This window comes from Macadamia integrifolia, chromosome 7 (assembly GCF_013358625.1).
Source record: "Macadamia integrifolia cultivar HAES 741 chromosome 7, SCU_Mint_v3, whole genome shotgun sequence".
Classification (NCBI taxonomy): domain Eukaryota; kingdom Viridiplantae; phylum Streptophyta; class Magnoliopsida; order Proteales; family Proteaceae; genus Macadamia; species Macadamia integrifolia.
In genome coordinates, this window is record NC_056563.1 from 1,809,217 (window position 1) to 1,830,770 (window position 21,554).

Consider the following 21,554-nt stretch of genomic DNA (forward strand, 5'->3'; position numbering starts at 1 on the left):
ACGATAAGGTGGACAAGGGCGAATTGTTTGAATAGGTGATTTCGGGACAAGCTACCTAAATTTGGAAAAGGGGAAATTTTGTGATACTTATATTGAGGACAAGTTGTTTGAAGAAATGTAGCAGAGTAGAAGAGTACAGTTTGGCGTCACCAATATTAATAACCTACAAAAAATCCTCCAAAACCCAATCCTAATAACCAATGGTTTCAGCCTTTGTTTTGTTCCTGTGTTGATTCAGTTCTAGACCTATTGTGATTAACAGGTTGAGTAATGGTAATTCCAATTGAGGCCTCAAGTGGTGATGACAATGTCAATATCCATACGTAAAACCTTTCCCAATGTGACAGCATATGCACACTTTGAAGTTTTTGATAGATATTGTATAAAATTTTGGAATTATTTCTGAGATGCAATGGTTGGGATTATTTGTTGGTATATCTAATTGAGTTTAAACTTTTGGGTATTGCAGATACAATGTCTACTTGCAGTGTAATTTCCATTAACCAAGCCGATGGTCTGAAGTGTGTTAATGTCAAATGCAAATGTCATAGAAGAGCTGCAGTCAAGGTATCGAAGTCCAAAGAAAACCTGAACAGACTCTACTACACATGTCCAGAGATTGCACAGGAGAAGAAATGTAGTTTTTTTGCTTAATGTGAGCCAATGAATGTGATAGCTGTCAGAAGTGAACCTTCAAACAACCCAAGCCCTCATGATACATCAAACAACCCAAGCCCTCATGAATTTCAACAGTTAAAGGATGAGATACATATTATGAAGATAAGATTGAAGCGGGTGGAGAGATTCAATAAAAATTTGAAGCTGCTTGGACAAGTTGTTTTATGTTTTGTGATTGTGCTATTGGTTGTAATGGTTGTAAAAGTTTAGAAGTCATTGTTAAGATGTTTCTTTAGGATTTTGATATCAATGTACCTAGTCTACAACTCTTTGATGTTTGGCATGGTTGGGATGGTTGAATGAACGTGTAATTGAAACTACTATGGTAATTAAAATGTGATATTATTTCTACCATTGTTGTTTTCATGCATATATGTGAAGTAAGTTGCAAACATCTGAAAGCACCTGATTTAGAATATTGGAAAAAAAAAATTGAAAAATTGGATAGCATTTCCCCTATAATACTAACATCTGAAAACACCTGATTTAGAAATCCATCATATACAAACTTGTAGATTCAAAATCATGAAATCCAATATCACAACTCCATCACATATCAAGAGTTTCATACATTACCATGACTCAGTCCATCCATTGTTCAAATTACATAATGATTCTAAAAAAAACAAAAAGCAAAAAACAAAAAAGTGAATCTCCAATTCTTCACCTTCCTCTATCACCATCTCATACTTCTTCCTTGCTTTCCTCTTCCCCCACTTATCTGTCATCTTCCTTTCAAGTCTTGCTTGTACTGAATCACCAACATCAGTTGTTGTAGAAACCTGTGACCTAGTAACCATTTGGGACAAGCTTGCATCATCTTGGTCATCATTGCCTCCTCTTCTTTCCTTTAAAAACAAAAAATGCAACATCAGTATTAGTACATATTATAGGTTTTAAACAAAAAAAAAATGCAAAGTGATGATAATGTGATATACTTTCCAAGCAAATCTATGGCTTGAAGAACCCTTCTTCTTTCCCTTAGGAGAGCCTCTTTCACAAGTTCTCTTATTATGGCTTGGTCTCTTGCAAATCTCGCATCTGAGAGATCTTGTCTTCTCTCTAAAATTAGCAGGAGGTGTCTCCCCAGGTTTTCTTTTCCTTTCACCCTTGCTCGGTCTGCCTACTCCTCTCTTCAAAAGTTGTGGTTGGACAACCCCTAGATCTGACCAATGTCTAGCTCAGATACATCTAGGATAGGAAATATCATATGTTCATATATCTTCATGTACTTTTCCTTTGTGAAGTAAGTTGCACAGTAGTCTTCAATTTTTTCTCTCTTATGGGCAATGGCAGCCACTGCATGCTTGCAAGGTATACTTGATAATTCCCAATCTTTGCATCCACATGTTCGCAACCTCAAATTGGCCATGTCTTCTGTGGAAAGAATCTACCACCTCAAATTCATCTGTATTACCAAGGTACACCTTGCATTTCCTCGAGAGTTCATATACTTCAGCAATCTTCTTCTTCACAACAGGAGTGACAGTCCCATTCAATGAAAGACTATGATAGTATCTCTTGTTCAATTTATCCATTATTTTAATCTTAATACTATCAATCATAGACAAAATGGGTTTACTACGAAAATCACCAACCCAGTTGTTGAAACTTTCTGTCATATTGTTAGTGATTGCATCATTCTTACAACCAATATGGAAAGCATGTCGAGACCATAATGTTGGCAGCTTCTTCTTTAACCACTCATATGCCTTGATGTTGATCTCTTTGATGGAATTCATTGCACTCTGAAATAGATGCATTGTAGGTGTTGTGGAAGCTTCCCAGAAGTACTTCTTGAACAAGAGACTGTTGTATTTCCCCTTGAAATTCATGTAGATGTGTCTACTACAATTTCGAATGTGAGCATTGAGAAAGATATCATGGATGACATCTATTAGTCCCTATGAAACACACAATTCAATCAATTAAATACTGACCATTCAAAAAAAAAAGGAAAAAAAAAACTAATACTATCTTCAAGGAATCGAATGGTATATTTTTTGGCCATCTGGCATAAATGTCAAAGAAGTGTTATCACCAGCAATTCCCAGTGCTTCATATAAACATTCAAGGAAAAATTTTCAACTTGCTTTATTTTCAATTTCCACAACTCTATAGGCAATTGGTAATACCTCATTGTTCCCATCAACATAATAAAATACCACCATACTGGCCCTTCAAATGGTAACCATCAATTCCTAAGAATGGTCTACAACCATTCACAAAGTCTTCCTTACATGCATGGAAGCAAACAAACAACCTCTTGAATATTGGTGATGCCTGCATGTCAATTCTGTGCTCATACTGGAGTTTAAAAATACTTCCTGGGTTCATATGCAGTATTAGCCTAACATATGCAGGTAAAAAAGAGTATAACTTCGAGTGACTACCTTCATTTTTTTCTAACGCAATTTTCCGAGCTCTATAAAATTTCATATATGGAACATCACAATTAACCCCATAATTCTTGCGTAGTATAGCAATTATAGTATTATGATCCAGCTCAGGGTCAACCCATGGCTCAGATTCAACTTTCTCAGCTATCCAATGTGAGGTAATAAGCTTATGACCAGACTGCCATGTAGAAGTGTGATTTGGGTTCAGGGTCTTCAGTAAGAATGCAACCCCATGATCGGTTAGTGAGGCATGAACTCTCCATGTACAACCCTCGGCTGCACATCTCGCTATGACCCTTGCCTTCTCATTCTTTCAAATATGAGCTCAAAACTGTGGTGGATAGCAAACTCTTTAAGCTTAACTTTGAACTCATTCACATCAAGATAAATTGCTCCAACATTAAAGTTACTATCATCACTATCATCATGGCAAATTACTGGCTCAAAATCATCTGGATCATATACATTTCGATCATAATCATCTAGCTCGTCATGCTTGTCTACATCCTTCTCATGCTCACACTCTAGATCATTGTCTTCATCAGAATCTTCAAGCTCACATTCATTGTTACTCAACTCACCATGATCCGCTGAATCATAAACAAAATCTATATCACTATTATCTGAATCATCTAAAGATATGATGTCAGGCACATTAGTTCTCTTACCCTTGCTCCCATAATTAGGTCTCTCACTTGACTGTTGCCTAACAGGCTCAAGATCTACAAGCTCTTTAATTTCCTTACTTACTTCATGCCTAGAATGCTCAGTCCTCTTTGTAGTGGGTGAAGAACCTTGAGAGTTATCACTTGCATTAGCATTTGACTGAGACAAAGTAGTAGCCTTTGCAACATGTGAACTACTCTCAGAATTACCATTAGAACTCCGTGTTGAATTATATTTTGTCATATCTAACATATTAGAAGTCCCTCCACTAGCCATTCCATAATATGTGCTCCTAGCACTAGCATTGTGTTTAGGGTTCGCACCTCCACTTACACTTGAACTTCTTGCATGCGTGCTATAGGCCATTGCATTGGAACCCCCTCTAACAACAGCTTGCTTTGCCATATTTCTTCCCATGTTCTGATATCCATAATCATCACCATCCATTCTATAACAATGTCCATGTAAAGTATTGTCCCTTGAGATAACATTGTTGGAATGTGATTTGATGGTACATCGATCTTTCTCTACATCACTCCATGTAAGATCAAACACAGTCACTTTTATAACATCTTGATTGGTATTTGAAGAGAGCAGTCGTAGCACAGAGTTGTCATCTCCCAATATCAACTCTTCATTGTTTGGGAGTGTAGACTTCATTTTGAATGTCACATCATGACCAACAGGGACATGATCTACCACAGTGCTATAGACATCACATGGCAACTCTATATAACTATATCTTTCTGGGTCTATAATCTTCTCCGCATATCTCTCCCGCCAGTTAAACAGAACTCTACACCTCAATTCCATCACTATGTAACAAAGAAATAAAAATATCAAGAGGTGATATTGGGAGATGATTTTAAACTTTATGTAATTCAAAATCACTACATGTACAATTACTCATGAGGTTGAAATTAAAGTATGAAAATATTAAGAAGCAAAAACTCTTATCAATGATTATTAAGCCACATATTCTATTCAATTTTTCTTCCACTTTTGATGAATCCCATTATAATTAAAAGTCTCCTTCCAAAAACTACAGAACCTCAGAAGAGAAAACCAAAAAAAAAAAATTCAATTCAATCTTCTTCAACTTTTGATGAATCTCATTATAATTGAAAGTCTCCTTCCAAAAACTACACAACCTCATAAGAGAAAACAAAACCAAAAACCAAAAAAAAAAAACAAAAAAAAAAAATCAAACAATCTTTCTCTCTCTGCTCAGTGTCAGCAATCTCAGTAAGAGTAAGAGAATTCAGTTCAAAATCAGAGAAACCCTAAAGAGCAAATCAAATAAAAAAGAACACTTGCAAATCTCAGTAAAAAAAAGGCAATAATATGCACAGTTAAATTGAAAACAGGGTATATTGAAGATGTGCATTTTCCTTTTTTGCTATATTCCCTAAATTTGAAGATACACATGTTCCTCTTACCAATTCAAAGAGAAATTCCAGAAAGGACACAGTCGATCGAACCTTCAGTGAGGTTCACGAAGATGCCATTGTCATCTAGAGGTTCCGTCGACTTTGCAAGGATTCCTTCGCTTCTCCCATCTGAGGTATGAACCGAGATTCCGTTGCTTCTCACACAGTCAATCGAACCTTCTGTGCAGATGAAGACGATGAAGATGATGAATTGAAAGATGGAAAGAGCTTGGATGAAGACAGAAGATGAGATTGAAAGAGGGAAAGAGTTTGGATGAACACCTCGTTGCAGTTAGGGCTTATCCGAGACGCTTTTGGATGAAAGAGATGATGAGAGTATTTCTCCCTTTCAAACTCATTTTTAGTGAAGGGTATTTACGTCACTTCACTTTGTTCTGGGGGTATTTTAGGTATAAAAAAAATGACCTCACCATATAACGGATTCAAACTCATGGTCTCTAACGGATTGAACTCAAATGTAAAAATGTTTCATGCTTCAGAGGAGGGAGGCGTAATTCACTCAAACCCTTGGATCCATGCATAATTTTGGCAAACTATAGGGGAGGGGATGTAATTTTCCCATAAATTAAATAATAAAGGAACCAACTAGTACTTAGGCTTGCTGTCGCCATGCCCTCGGATTGAATATCACCTTCTCCAGTTCTGTTGGGTGATCGGTAGGGGAATATGTGGAGGGTTCAGGCCTTCAGGGTATCTCTTTAATGCGATGACAGTGGAAACACCGAAAGAAGAGCTTCTTTTTTTTTCTTTTTTTTTCGTGGTGGGGTCAATAAAGAAGAGCTAATTTTGTCAGTCCTAAAGTTCAAGAGATGCGCTCGCCAGTTGGCTCCCAAGTTCTCAAAAAGGGGTTTTATTGAATAAGTTCAGGACCCAGATCCTCTCCAGCGTGCAAGTATAACAAGCGATGACTAGTAACATCCCGGCACAAAACCCCCAGCAGTCTGATCAGCACTGTGAGAGAATCTGATTCCATAAGTTCATGAGCTTATAACGGTCCCTTTCATTCAGGTCTTGGATCCCAGCAGCCTGAGAACCCGTCCTGATCTCAGTCGATAATCAATCAGGACGAGTTACTACAATCCTCTGATATAGCATATATGCCCCCCAAACCTAATATATTTAGAAAGAAGCCTCATCCCGATTTAAATTCATTTGCATGAGAAAGAAAAAAGAAAAAAGAAAAAAAAAAATTGTAACTGAAGAAAATGAGAGATTTTCCCAAGATTCAATGGAACTATTTCACGACCAAACAAGTTTCTAACAAATAACAGTACTTTATTTTAATTTTTATAGAACCAAATCAACAATATTTATATCCGAAGCTTCTTTCCAGGTTGCTTATCATCATCATCGTATGTCCCACCATCATCATGGATCTCACCCTTCTCCATTTTCTTCCTTGCAAGGATCTTATTAATTTTGTGCAACTCATTGGTGAGCTTTTGGTCCTTGTTTTGCTTCCTTGTCTTGCGACCATCTTGCATCTTCACACCAAACTGGAATGCAGCCTTTGGCATTGCTTCCTTCTGCTCATTGTATGTTGCCCATTCCTCCTCCGTCTCGAAGTCCCACCGATGAAGGCGACCTTTTGCCTGATTTGAAAACTCCATCAACATTAACACCAAGTGTTGGGTTACATTAATGATTCCCATGTTAGTGAGATTTTTAGCCAATAGCAAGCAGTAAAGTTAACAAAACTTTAGAATAACTGAAGAATAGTCTCCCCATATTTGATGGTACAAGCACACAAGAGTTCAATCATGTTTCTCTGGCAGTTTTCACATCCGTAACAGAATATAATTATTGAACGCAATCGACTAGTTAATTTAAGACATGTGACGGACTGACAGCTCAAATAGTTCATATATCTGAACAAGAGAGAGTTTCATAGAAGCATCAATGATGGTTCAATGAACAATAATTTAATGAGAAAATGTCTTACCCGACCACCCATATCCATTTTTGATAAGTCATCTTCATCATCACTGTCCACGACCTCACGATTATATTCTTGGTACCCAGGATAACATTCAGAATAACTTTCAGAAATGAAATTGGGATCCTTCTCCCGAGCATCCCTTTCTCTAAGTTGCTGAAGCCTTTGGTCATCACGCTTGAAAACTGACCCTAAGCCCCGATCCTTCTCTTCTTGAGTCATGAAGCGAGGGTCATGTGGCACATTTAAACCTGTCTGCACATCATAGGTAGTCATGTCTTGCTGGAGATACTGTTCAGGATATGCCATTTGTTCAGCATACTGGTAATCCTGCCACTCCCCCTGGAAGCCAGCTGCCACTACTTGTGCCTGTATTGTATCATAACCATTCTGCAGAACAAAACGACACAGAAATTGAACAATCAAATCAAGAAAGAATGCAGCCAGAGTGGGTAGGACTGGGTTTTGTAAATTTTAAAGTGCAACTCAAATTCAAGTTTTCCAACAACAAAGTTCAGTAAACCATGACAAACTCACCGTTTGATTCCAATCCTCCAAAGATTCAGGTGGTGGCAATGGGCCATAAGCAGGTTCACTGAAATATGGTTGCCTATCCCTATTTCGAGGAGACTCTTCCATGTCTTCTGAAATTGGACTTTGGCTCATATCTTTATTGGGGATGGCATAGTCAACACCATCCCCTACAAAAATGTCGTCTTCTTCAGCTCTAGCAACACTCAGGACCTGTGTTTCTCTTGAATCAAGATTGTTCTTGCGAGGCAATGGCTGTGGTTGTAATGCTTCCCTTTCAGTCTTTTGTTTTGACATTCCACCATCAGGCTGTGATGGCTTCTCATCTTCATCATATTCATTGCCAACAACAGATATCTTCCCTGTAATAATAGAACACTAGTTAACGAATATATGACAACCAAGACAATCAGTCATTATTTATACATTCTGTCTGGGGAAAAGAAAGCTACCTGATCACACGCCCCTACACCCAGACACAGGGGGTGGCAAAAAGACCACCCTGCCCCCCCTGGTTGGATGCCTGTGCTCACCTGGCTGATCCCTGTGCTGGCACAGTTGCCACGCGACCAGGTAGTGATCCCCAGCCCATTCTGTTTATTTCTTCTATTTTCTCGGGGACGAAAATTTTTGTTAGGTTTAAAAGGCTGATACGCAAGGAATGCCATAAGATCAAGGGGGAAAATATGGCCAACACTATAATGTGGTCACACTGGAATTTTTTTCCTGGAGGTGTGTGGACGGAGGATTAGACGAAGGGGGCAAAGGAGGATCTGGCCACAACAGTCCAAGGTCCTTGCACATCCCCAACTGAAGAATCAATCCCTTGCTTATCAATCACTGGCCATCATGGACGACCGGTAGGGGTAGGGAAGAAATCCTTGAGATAGGTCTCAGAGTTGCAGGGGAAAGAGAGGAATCGCACAAAGAAAAAAGGGGGGGGGGGGGAATCCCACACAGCCCACAGGCTCTCAAACCACAAACTCAATTCATCTTTCTATTCTCTGCCCAAAATGTTGGTTACAAGCATATATATATATAGAAAAATAAAAGACTCTTAACTTGGAAAGAAATCCTAAAAAGAAAACAAGTTCAAAAAGGAAAGGAAATCCTAAACCGACTCTACTCCTACTATCCTACCACTTCGGAAATAAATGACTTAAATAAAAGATTCCCATATTATTCCTAAATAAATAAGCTACTAAAATCCTACTAGACCCGAGACTCAAATATAGACCCAGTTCATCTTTGTTTGGATACCCAAATGGGTTTGGATCAGTACACGGGTGTGTATCTGCATCAACTCCCCCAATGTTAAGAAAAACTCGTCCACGGGTTTTGTAGAAGGGCAACAATAAAAGCTCGAGTGGCAGTGAATTGCATTTTTATAGACCCAGTTCATCTTTGTTTGGATACCCAAATGGGTTTGAATCAATACACGGGTGTGTATCTGCATCAACTCCCCCAATGTTAAGAAAAACTCGTCCACGGGTTTTGTAGAAGGGCAACAATAAAAGCTCGAGTGGCGGTGAATTGCATTTTGTCTATAACGCTAACAAAATCCAAGAAATGAAGCTTTGGAGGTGCATTCAAGTCTGGAAAATAATGGGGGAGAACAAACTCATGATGGGGAATAATTGGCATTGTACTAATGTCCATCATTACTTGATCCACAATTATCCCGTTTTCCATTATCATCACTTGTTCCACAACCGAACGGTTTTCCTCTTGTGTTGACCCATTTGGTTCATCCCGTGGTTGCATTGTTGCTACCACTTTGTTTGAGTTAGCCCATCCATAAAGAACAAATTTATGATGCATGTGGAAAGGTTGGATGGTGCACAAATTTTTGTCATGATCAAGTGTTCCGATTCGTTCTTCCAACCAATCTCAACCCAATTTAATAATGCACTGAGGGGAATCAAACACTTCATAAAAAGCACCATCACAATATTGAGAAACAAAGAATTCAACAAAGACATCATCTTCAAACCTAAACTATTTTGGCCGGTCTTAGATAGCATATCCCCCACAAATTGCGAGACAAAATTATCATGTTGTCTTTCATCAATCAACAAATTAGCAAGCTTTCCATTGGGCAGTCGCACTCTGAATTTGAACATAAAAGATTCCATGGCCAGGTGTGTAATCGGTAGCACTTAAAGGCCACTATGGCAAGAAAACACTTGAAGGTAAAGGGTGGATGGCATGATTAATTAAACGGAAGATTAGAAGGGTGGCATAATGGTCATTAAGTTAAAAACTATCGGGGAGTGGCAGCAATGTAATTATTGAAAGCTCAAGCAACAACTTTCAAAGATATAACACGTATAACGTATGGGTAAAGGGTAATTTTGGACGCAAGGAAAAAAATAGGATAGAAGGGGATAAAAGAGAATGGAAAGGGGTGGTTTAGGAAAAGGAGAAGAATTAATTTGAAGAATAATAACAAGAGAGGAATCGGGGTGGGGTTCTAACAACAAAGTGGGAGGTCTTCAACCGGGCTGTGAAAAGATGCCCCCACCCCCAACAGCCCGCTCCATATGTCTTGGCATGGGAAAATGCAAGCGGACAGGGTTCTCACGCCCTTTTTTTAATAGTGCAGCACCCATGTAATTTCTCAAGGCTCCGGGCTCCCCATATACATAATCAACCTAGATTCCCAAGAGAACCCAAAGGAAGCGCCTAAGTTACACGACTTCCACATCACACATGCATGAACAGGAAACACTATAGTACATGTGGATGTAAGGCTCTCAATTGTAATAACCCAATGTACATATGGATGTAAGGCTCTCGATTGTAATAATCCAATGAGAAAAACCCTGGTTATTAAAAGTTATGACCTACAGCAAAGTGATGAGCAGGGTCTCAGATACTGCGGTCAAATATCTGGTCAGCAGTTTGTTGATAGGAAAATAGCACCAAAAATTTATTGACAAAACAATCCTATAAGATTGATGAATGACTTTATTGCCTGTTTCAGATGCATCTATTACTTTTCAGTCCAAATGATGAGAGACTTCATAATTGTCCATTTGATAGGGAGAGCCTATGATGTGTTCAACAAAAACATACATAGATGATAATGCCAATAAGCGGAGGAAATCCCCGCCATCCACAGCTGGGCACTTGTCCATTTGTAACAGAAAGGCCATGACATGTTCAACAAAATGGTACACAGACGATAAAGCTAATAAGCAGAGGGAATCCCTGCCATCCACAGTTGGGCACATACCAACTCATACTCTTTAAGTGGGAATAAAGTTTGAACCCTCAATGAGTGAATATTCCTGTCAGGAAGATGTTAATAATGACATATATATGTTGGGATGTAATCCGATGCAAGTCCCTGTTGCACAGAATCCCAGGAAAGGTGGTCTGGAGTTGGCACTAACCATAACCTTTGGCATTTTATTGCACAAAGTGGCTGCCCCAAGAATCCAACCTGAGAATTCACACTGGCAGCCAAAACTTTATATCATCCCACCTAAGCAACAGCCCCTCCCATGATGCACACAAAAGATAGTTGTAACACAATACAAAATCAAGAAAATAACTCGTACCTTTAACATCCCTCTCCTTTTTCTTTTTCTTTAGAACCTTTCCAGATGATCCAAGGCGGAGATAAGACATAATTTTAGCAATACGGTCCAACACAGAACCATCAACGCTGACAGTAACCATTTCCTGTAAGATATCCAAATAATAATCAACTAATTCATCCATCACTAAATTGCACTTCAAGAGCATCAGGAATATTACCTCTGGAACAGGGCAGTCGGCTTTGCTTCTATGCAGAGTAGTTGGAATATCATGAGAAAAATTGTCCTCCTAAAATGCACAAAAGATTCGGGTTTAAGATGTAAGAAAACCTGTTCTAATAATATAATGAAATGCATCTCAACAGCATCAGAAATAGACATTCATACATGCATGGACTTAACTAGGAAATCCAACGTTCCTTTCAGTAAATCTGATAAATAACTCCCATTCCAACCACCCCCCCCCCAAAAAAAAAGTAGGTCTAAGTGAGGTGCCAAAACAAGATGGGGTAAGGCATTACTGACACTTCAATTTTATAACAATCCTATAAATTTTCCTTTAAGCTTTAAAGGAATACACCGATCACATAGCACTCCAGACGCACCTATCCACTTCATCCTATTTTAATCCTCTTGCAACGTCATCCTCTATGTCGCCATCTTTATTTATGATTGAGCCTAGAAATCTAAAATAATCACTTTATGGTATATCCCTCTCATCGATATTCACCCCCTCATTAACTGTCCAAGTGTGGCTAAAGTTACACAACATATACTCCGTCTAATTCTACTTATCTCAAGGCCTTTTGATTCCAATGTTAATCTCTTTAACTCCAACTTGGCGTTAATCCCTGCTTTTGTCTCATCCACTAAAACAATATCATCAGCAAAAAGCATATACCGAGGGACCTCATCTTGTATTCCTCTGGTTAAGTCATCCATGGTAAGAGCAAACAAATAAAGGCTCAAGGATGATCTTTGATGCAACCCAATTGTAATTGGGAATTCACTACCTTGACCCCTGACAGTTCTTACACTAGTCACCACACCATTATACATATTTTTAATTATGTTCACATATTAACATGACACCCTTTTCTTCTACAGTATATGCCAAATTTCTCTATGGACTCTGTTGTAGGCTTTTTATATGTCAATAAATACCGTATGGAGATCCTTGTTGCACTCTCCATATCTTTCCATGAGCCTCCTAAGTAAGATAATAACCTCCATTGTGGATCTTGCCAAGCATAAAACCCAATTGGTTCTTTGAAATAGTTTACTTTCTTAGGTGGGTTTCAATAACCCTCTCCTATAACTTCATCCTATGAATCATTAGTTTTATGCCTCTATAGTTATTGCAGCTCTGAATATAACGTATATTTTTGTAAATCGGGACCACAATGCTTCTCCTCCATGCATCTGGCATTTTCTTTGTGGTCATAATCTTGTTAAACAACTTGTTAGGCAGGATAAACCACATATTCCTAAGTTCTTCCACACTTCTATAGGGACCATGTCTGATATGGTGCCTTCTTGCCTTGCCTACTTTCATCTTTCTTAAAGCAACTTTTACATCAAACACCCTAATTTTGTGTAAATATATATGCTATGTGTTGTCAAGACGAGTAATGCAACCTTCAAGGGCACAATTACTTGAAGAATCTTCATCAAGTAGGCTGCAGAGTTACTCATTCTATCTCTCCTTAATGTCATCATCCCTTATTAGTACTCTACCATCATCACTTTTAATACATCTAACATGATCAAAATCTCTGCTCCTCCTTTCTCTCATCTCCGCTATCTTATAGATAGCTTTTTTCCCTCTCTTCATGTTCAAGTTATTATAAAGGTCTTCATATTTCTTCACCCTTAATTTCCCCACAATATTTTTAACTTCGTCTTTGGCATATTTATACAATTTTAAATCTTCTAACTCTTTAGTCCTTTGCCATGTCATAAAACTAGTCTTCTTAATCTTAATAACTGTTTGGACCTCATCATCTCACCACCAAGTCTCCCTAGGGACCAAAAAAGTACTTTTCGATTCCCCTAGAACATCTTTAGCAACCTTCTTATTATAAGATATCATCTTATTCCACATTATATTAGTATCTCCCTCAAAATCCCAATTTCCTTGTTTGACCACTTTGTCAATAAATGAGTTCAAGGAATCTCCTTTTAAGTTCCACAACCTTATCTTAGGCCAAATAGGCACCCCTATCTTACGAATCCACGTAATGAGGCACATATCCAAGACCAACAATCTATGCTAAGTGGTTAGGCTCTCCCTAAGCATAAGCTTACAATCCTTAAAAATGATCTATTAGACCTTTTTGTTAGGAAGAAATCTACGTGGTTAATACAATCCCACTTTTGTAGGTAACTATATCTCCTCTCTCTTCTTAAAAAAGTGTTCATAATGAATAAATCATATGGTACCACAAAGTCTAAAACTGAGATCCCCTCCTTATTCCTCTCTACACATCGATAGCCTCCATGTACGCCTACATAGCCTCTACGATCTCTACCAACATGTCCATTTAGATCACCCCCATAATAATATTTTCTCCCTAACTAAAACCTTGTACTAGTCCATCTATTTGTTCCCAAAATTGTAACTTACTACTTTCATCAAATCCTACTTGGGGTGCGACGGTGCATAAGCGCCAATTATATTGACAACCTCTTTCTCCAACACAAGCTTGATGCAACAAGTCATATCTCCAAATCTTTTAAAATCCACATCATTATTCTTTAGGTCTATATCCACTATTATGCCCACTCCATATCTATTACTTTGATCTCCCATATACCAAAGTTTAAAGTCGTTCAACTCCTTAGCTTGTTTACCCTTTCACCTAATCTCTTGAATACAAGCAATATTAATCATTCTCCTCATAACATCTATCAACTCTTGACTCTTACCCGTTAAGGATCCTATGTTCAAAGATGCCAAGTTAATCCTACGCTTTTGGACTAGCTTCTTTACTTGCACCTGCCCATGGTATGACAACCCTTGCCTACTTGACACCACATCCGGGCACCATTGCGGCGGGACATAATACTTAAATAATAGAAATAAACTCATACATAAGATTCATTTAAAAGGTGATTGGCTGAATATAGTAACGTATCGGCTGCCCTACCTGACGCACAAATATATATATATATATATATTCGCGCAGGGAGAGCTATCTCTTTTCCCTTTCCGCGATTCCGGTTCTCGATCTTTTCTTTTATTCATCGAGATTGGGTTGGTGTTGCGCGTTAGCACGCGCATCCGTCTTCTTGCTTGGTTGGAAAGCTTTTTTTTGGCAATAAACCAGAAGGCTCAGGTCTTTCTGAGCCAGGCAAAGGGTTGTAAGATCTTAGATCTGCTCCACGAAAAAGGGGAAAAGAGGAGCCGGGACTTGAAAATGTTATAAAAAGGGTCTATTAGCCAAATTTCTGCCGGGGTCAAGTTTCTGTGGATGGGTCGCCCAGAAATTCGAAAATTGCCCAAAACATGAGCAGTATGAGGGCGGCCATTAGGCTGCCAAAATGTCCCAGTAGAAGACTAAAAAATTCCTAAAATTCTCCGGTAGCACAGCCGAGACAGCGACGGGTTCACTGCCCGTGCGGGGATGGAGCGACAGAAGTTTTGAGAATCCAAGAAAAGGCGAGGTGGGTAGTTTATCTGGGGCGGATGCCTCCTAAAGAGTAATGGAGGTGTGCGAAGGTAGGCTCAACCGTCTATTCTGCTCGTGAGCGTAATGGTATAAGGAAGGGGGAAGAAGAGATTGATTCTAAAGTTCAGGATTCTAGTTCAAAGGCAGTAGGAGTCCTGGCCAGAGAAGGTCGGCTTTCTCTCATAAAGCCAAAGACGCCCCAAGACAAGGTACAACTGTTGGGAAGGGGACGACTTCACTGCGCTATGGCATTTTCGGGGAGTGGCCTGCTTCTCTTTGTCTTCGTTCTTTCATTTTCAATACTCAATTCAATCCCGCGAAGTGGCCGCCCTTGCTCAATTTAGGTCAGACCTTGATGCTGCGACTCAGGCCATTGGAAAGCTCTAAACTCCTCTTCCCAGGAGAAAGATGGAAATAAGGAGGAGGCCAAGAGGTTCGATTCCTCCTTTAATTGCGTAATATATGATATAAGTGCGTTGTTCCTCTTCTTTCAAGTCTCACGAATCGAGCAATCTCGCCCAGCAGTGCGCTTTGACGGAAGCTTTGAGCGGGGGCGGGGGCAGCGGCCTGTCTGCGCAGAGCCCCTCGGGCCACAGCGCCCGGGGGGCTCACTTCGCTTTTGTTGCGGAGCTCACTGCTTTTCATTTTGATAGGAGTAGTCGGTGCTATGGCAGTGGTTTGCCTCCTAGATCTGACGATATATACATATATATTTGTGCGTCAGGTAGGGCAGCCGATACTTTACTATATTCAGCCAATCACCTTTTACATGAGTCTTATGTATGAGTTTATTTCTATTATTTAAGTATTATGTGTATATATATAAATATATATATATATATATATAATGATTTGAAGCACTTCTTTTTACACTATTTTGGAAACCTAAGGACTCAATCGTATGGATATGTAAAATACAGGATTTCCAATCCTAAGAGGAAAAGGAGGGAAACGGATTACTCAATCAAAGTGAGTAAACAGAATTCCTACTTGATCTCATAGATACACTTAAGAATTTTGTGAAATATGTATTCGATGAAAGTCGTAGTACGGTTGAGGGAGATCTTTCATATCTTAGAGACCACCCTAACAAAAGGGGTCAAAAGCCAAAATAAGTGATCTTAGCCCTTCTAAAAAGAAACTGATTCTGACTCTTCACCTCAGGCACGTCGAGTACTGCAGAAGAAAAAATGCAAAATCCGATCAATATCGTAATCGATTAGTTAACAGTGGTTAACCGCATCCTGAAACAGAAAAAAAAATCATTGGCTTATCAAATTATCTATCGAGCCGTGAAAAAGATTCAACAAAAGACAGAAACAAATCCACTATCTGTTTTACGTCAAGCAATACGTGGAGTAACTCCCGATATAGCAGTAAAAGCAAGACGTGTATATAATATAAAATATAAAGAACAAAGCACCTAATGCATTAAAGCGACAATCACCCAACACTTATTGAGCACATACACGATGCATAGTCATCACGAAACCAGAAAAATGTCTCACAACTCACGCAAACATATAGAATACATATACACATGCAGGGTTCTAACATATGTACTTTGAGGCCAATGATGCAGCGGATCTAACAAAGCAAATGAATCAAGCAAAGCAACAAGATGATAATGCAATACAAAGGACCAATTATGTCAAGACTAGCCCACAAAGCACCAAGTGGTTATTGGTGGTTCCCACTAAATTGAGTCGAGAAAGATCATACCACAAGCGAGTAATCGGCGAATCTCCACCAAATTGTGCCAATAGATTCTTACCGCATTGACCTAGCCAAACGCCCGAAAAGAACACTGCAACTAGTAGGCCCGAACTATCGCGTTGCCGTTGTTCTGGCCTTTGGCCCTAGACCCCTTGGGTTATAGGAGCAGAGGGTTAGGGATGGGGAGATAGAGTGTAGAGAGTCAGGGTTAATGTAGGGAGATGGTCTGGGATGGGTACGGGGGTGAGTAGAGGTCTAATATCCGACCTTTTTTTCCCCTTATAATCAATCAATCGTTGCCCTTTCAATGATGGGGGATGGATAGAGAGCAAATGGATGGGGCTAGAGGGCATAGGGAGAGAGTGTTGGAGGTGAGTCGGGACCATGGGTTGGGAGAGAGGGCATAGAGAGAGATCAGGGATGGGGTGTAGAGAGAGTCAAAGAGAGAAAACATTGACGGCAAGTTGGGGATGGGGAGATAGTCGGGACTATGGGTTGGGAGAGAGCACGTGGAGAGAGAGTCGAGGATGGGGCGAGAGAGTCAAGGATTGTGGGAGGAATTAGTGCTATAAGGGTACCCTAATAACTTGCTGAGATGAGGATTTCTTCTTCATGAACACAGGTGGTAAACCAAGGAACCCTTTAAAGGTGAGAACACCTTTGCTGTACTCTTCAGCTTAAGATTCGTCAAATACTCTTTCTTCACCAATGACAGAGGACCGACTGAGGTTTGCCCCAAAGGTAGAACAATGGAGGAGGGCAAATCAGTTTCTAACGGTAACTCCAAATAAAACGAATTCAGTAGAGATTCCCCCACTGACTTTTGAATCAAGTTAGTTCTCTAAATCGATGCAATGATGCAACCCCATATCCGAACAAAAACTTTTGATTTACAGTTCTTCATAGTTCTCGATTTACAATCGTCCATTTTCAGTTTTTCTACATATTATATTTTACGTATTGCTTATTTATAAGGTTTATGCTTCAAAACTGTATTTTGCATGTATCCTTACCATTTCTACGTATGTCATGACCATTTCCATGCTTATCATTAGTGTATCTTGCATCTCTCCAATACAATACATCATTATGATAAGTCTCTTAATATCACCCCTCCGAGCAAGATCAGTTTGTCATATATATAAGCATTTTCAAGAATATTTTTTCAAGTAATAGATTTGCTAAAAAAGTTTAGGTCAAGTACCTGCTAAAGTAACTTTAGCATATAAATGCATCACTAAAAATAGTATAATACGTGTCAATGAAGTTAAAAGGGATCAAATAATGTAAGAAGGACAAACTAGCCTAGGCAGAGTTAAGGCAACTGTAAATGAAAATAGAAGTTCCCAACAAACTCCCCTTTGACAGTCAAGTCCCAACAGTCAACTAACCAAAACCATTCATTTATTTCAAAACAACGTAACCCATTTAGGTTGATAGGGAATGCAAACCAAAAAGGAAAAAATTCAAAAAAATAAACATAAAAGAATCTCAATCCCTACCATGTTAAAAATAAATGCCATTCGACCAGGAAGAAACATCTCATTTGACTTGATAATTGTTTGGGGCTTGACAATCCATTGATACACCGACTGCAACCACAAGACATGATTCACAAGGTAAGGTATCAAGTCATCAAAAAATTAAAAGTGTTTTCTCTCGTTGAAGCTGTGAAAGGCAATATGAATAAGAGCTTTACACATTCTAAAGAAGATGAGCACCTTTGCAGTTGCTGTGCGAAATGACACTGGTTGGTCATCCTTAGATACTCTGTTGGTGAACAACTGAAAGTAAGCATCAATTTGAAAAGGGGAAAACAAGTCCTCAAAAAAAAAGAGTAAAATAAACATGTAATAACAACAAAGGCACGGGAGGGAGAAAAGGAGCAGTATATCAAAGAAAATTAGGACTCAATAATTAACTTACCCAACCTTTTCAGATGACTCCACATTTTCTCCCCTTGATAGGTCATTAATTGCTTTAAAGATCATTTTTTTACCCTTTTACTTCCTATTTCTTTTAGAACCTAAAATTTTTCTTCCCCTGTCCCCGCCACTCCCTCCTCTATCTCCCTGGAAGTGATACAACAGCCCAATCTCTCAGGCTGTGGATGAGAAAGAGAGAAAAATGACCATTTGAACACCACTGAGCACCAACCATCTTTTCAGATGATTCTGCATTTCTTCCCTGCTAAGCTTAGTTTCCACAGTTAACTTCAGCTCTACAACCCTACGAAAAAGTTTCTTTCTATTAGTGTCTACCAAATCTGTCTCCTGTATTAATACTTTAAAATATACCTGCCCTTCCAACTCATTGTTTTTGTTCCTTCCAGTTCGAAATTGTTCATCAAGGTGCAGGATTATAGTTATCACGGGGTTTATGTGACCCGAGGCGTTGGAGGGAGCCTGGTTGCAAGAGACTAGGAGCCTGCCTAGGCGACCAAGGCACCTGGACGCCAACGACTCCTTGACAACTATATGCAGGTTACTCAGCATTTGTCATTAAGCACAATTGACTTTCTTCTCCTTAATTCAAACTAGATTCTATGCAAATTTCAATTCAACTTAGACCACAATGGTTCTCAAGTTTTATTCTTTGCGATTAGTTTTCCATTCATCATATGGGTTTTCCACTGGTTAAATAACTTAAAATGCAGGGAAATATCAGGAAAGAGAAAGAAATGCAAGACCATGAAGAATTGTAGATCCTTCACTCTCTATGGAGCAATGTGACCTATAAGAATGCACATGCTGCCTACAAAACATACCAAAATTTACCTTTCTTCCACAACCACAAGAAAATAAAAAAAGATTTTAGCAATGAAGATTAGAGACTTTTAGTTGATAATCAGATTATTCACACTAAATTCTAAGGAAAAATAAAACTCATCAAGATGTTCCTAAAGAAAGATACAGGATTAATGCAGTTAAGCTCTAGCAGGCAACTAAAGTTATTATTTCAAAAGTTCTGCAGTGCCGAACTCCATGCATGTCAACAATTTCTAACATACACTACAGGCCAAAAGCTAATAGAATTCAGGAGACAAAATCACATCCATTCATGTGAGTTTAATACCATTGGAGAATATTTATTTACCTAGAATTTCCATCGGTCTCTTCGTCAACATCTGGCTTCTTGTCAATCTCACTTCTTACTTTGTGAAGTAAGGCATAGTCCAATCCTTTCACCAAATGTGTGTGTTCCACGTCACCTGAAGGACATTCATACAGTAACACAGATTTCATCCAGCAAAGGAGAAGAGGGAAAAATCTACTTTCAAGAGCTAGAGGACGATGCATGTATTCGTGGATTTCAACGGTTAAGATTATATATATATATAATAGAGAGAGAGAGAGAGCAGGTGAATCAAAATTCACATATTGCTCTCTAACTTGTTGAAAATCAGTAAAACGGACCTCCAAGATACTTGCTGTTCTCGATAGATATCTTCAGCGCATCAGCTGACCTAAAAAAACAGCACCGTAGTGGTTTAGACATCCACATAAATTTACAGCAACATAATGAAAACTGAAGAACAATCTCCAGCCACCAAAAAAAAAAAAAGCACTCCAATTAAATATGAGAGATGGCTCTCACCGTATATCAACAGTCCCAGGAGGAGCCACGGCATGAAACGCTCCGAATTCAGTTGGCTCATAATCAGGATTTTGATCTTCTCTGCGCTCCTTGGCTCGATCTCGATATTTTGGAAGTTCTGGTTCTTCTTGCTTCTCTTCTCTGTTACCAATCGAAGAAATAACAAGTTAATAAAAAATTATAACAAAAAAAAATACACTATTTTTTACTGGAATGAAATAATAAGTCTACACACTTGCGACGAATCATCTTCTCTTTGTAATTTTTCTTTGAGGAAGCCATTGGATGTATTAAAATTGTAGCGGATAATTCCAATCAAATAGACGAAACAAGAAGATCTACAAACACACAAAACCAAACTTTGTTTAGTTTGTTAGCGTTCAGCCTTCGGTGTCTTCTCGAGTACGAAGTAAGGATGTGGATCTTTGGAAGAGGAACAGGCTTCTTGGCTTTTGGCTTCTGGCTTCTGGCTTCTGGCTTAGGTCGAAGGATGGGGTTTTCTATTTCCGTACATGGTTGCCTGGTCGGTATTATTACATGCGGTATATAGGGCAAGAGATCGCGCGCTCGCCTATAAGCGAATGGGCCACCAGTGTTCTCCATCCGCGAGAGGCCCCTTCGCCCCCACACAGGGTGCAATCAAAAGTAGGGGTATGGTGGTCATTGTATATTCCTGTGTATGTGGAGTAGTGTTGTGGAGTAGGGGTCTCTCATGGATATAAAATTTTGTCCCATATATCATTGGGAAATTAAAAATGTTTAAATTTTGATTTCAGTAATTTTAAATGTTAGAAAGGAGCACCCAATAATGAATGTATTCGAACTACTGTTTTGATGGGAGTATTCTCAGTAGTGCAGAAGACAAACTATTGGAGTGCATAAGACAAACTATTGGAGCAGACTCACTGATGTTGAAGCAAATGAACCAAGGCAGGTTGAGTAATGAATGTATTCGACCTACTATTTTGATGGGAGTATTCTCAATAGTGTAGAAGACAAACTATTGGAGCAGACTCACTGATGTTGAAGCAAATGAACCAAGGCAGGTTGAGTCGTATCAAAATATGATACTCTCCCTAAGGTGTAATGCCGCCTACAGAAGTACAATTGGGGATTCCTGCATTTTTTCCTCCAAGATAAAACAACCTTTGATCTCTGTCTGATTGTACACATACTCTTGTCCTTTGGGAGATAAAGGCTAGGCTCACTAAGCATGGTTTTGTAACACTATTTTATGCAGTGGTCAAAACAGATAAGGAAGAGATGGAGAGAGGGAGAGAGTAAATTATAAAAAAAATAAGAGAAGGATTCTTATCTTTTTACACTAGTTTAGAATTTTAAATTCAAATACGTATAGGTATCTA

The 21,554-nt window shown here is 38.9% G+C and overlaps 2 protein-coding genes across 4 annotated transcripts; both read right to left on the minus strand.

Moving 5' to 3' along the window:
- Window positions 1-1,194: 1,194 nt before the first annotated feature.
- On the minus strand, window positions 1,195-4,106 carry LOC122083325 (eisosome protein SEG2-like). Of its 2 annotated transcripts, XM_042651079.1 has the most exons (3): window positions 3,072-4,106; window positions 1,617-2,582; window positions 1,195-1,526 (listed from the first exon to the last, which is right to left on the minus strand). In XM_042651079.1, the coding sequence occupies exon 1, from the start codon at window positions 4,017-4,019 to the stop codon at window positions 3,366-3,368; it is 654 nt and encodes a 217-aa protein (XP_042507013.1). In that variant the 5' UTR covers window positions 4,020-4,106; the 3' UTR covers window positions 1,195-1,526; window positions 1,617-2,582; window positions 3,072-3,365. The 2 variants fall into 2 exon arrangements, with proteins under 2 accessions (XP_042507013.1, XP_042507012.1); XM_042651078.1 differs by having other exon boundaries at window positions 1,617-4,106.
- Window positions 4,107-6,407: 2,301 nt separating this feature from the next.
- Window positions 6,408-20,740, minus strand: LOC122084504 (suppressor of mec-8 and unc-52 protein homolog 2). Of its 2 annotated transcripts, none has more exons than XM_042652793.1 (11): window positions 20,426-20,740; window positions 20,191-20,331; window positions 20,010-20,059; window positions 19,690-19,804; window positions 18,315-18,363; window positions 18,096-18,185; window positions 11,427-11,495; window positions 11,228-11,351; window positions 7,668-8,023; window positions 7,137-7,520; window positions 6,408-6,798 (listed from the first exon to the last, which is right to left on the minus strand). In XM_042652793.1, exons 1-11 carry the CDS (start codon window positions 20,470-20,472, stop codon window positions 6,505-6,507), a joined length of 1,719 nt encoding a protein of 572 aa, XP_042508727.1. In that variant the 5' UTR covers window positions 20,473-20,740; the 3' UTR covers window positions 6,408-6,504. The 2 variants fall into 2 exon arrangements, with proteins under 2 accessions (XP_042508727.1, XP_042508728.1); XM_042652794.1 differs by having other exon boundaries at window positions 6,408-6,786; window positions 20,426-20,738.
- Window positions 20,741-21,554: the final 814 nt, after the last annotated feature.

What these genes read in the sequence shown, in the direction of transcription:
- LOC122083325 (XM_042651079.1), bottom strand. Translation starts at nt 4,019, where the DNA reads ATGGCTAGTGGAGGGACTTCTAATATGTTAGATATGACAAAATATAAT.
- LOC122084504 (XM_042652793.1), bottom strand. Translation starts at nt 20,472, where the DNA reads ATGGCTTCCTCAAAGAAAAATTACAAAGAGAAGATGATTCGTCGCAA. An exon ending in GAGAAGATGATTCGTCGCAA is followed by an intron (nt 20,332 to 20,425) that starts GTGTGTAGACTT and finishes GATTGGTAACAG; the next exon opens with AGAAGAGAAGCAAGAAGAAC. An exon ending in GAACAGCAAGTATCTTGGAG is followed by an intron (nt 19,805 to 20,009) that starts GTCCGTTTTACT and finishes AATGTCCTTCAG; the next exon opens with GTGACGTGGAACACACACAT.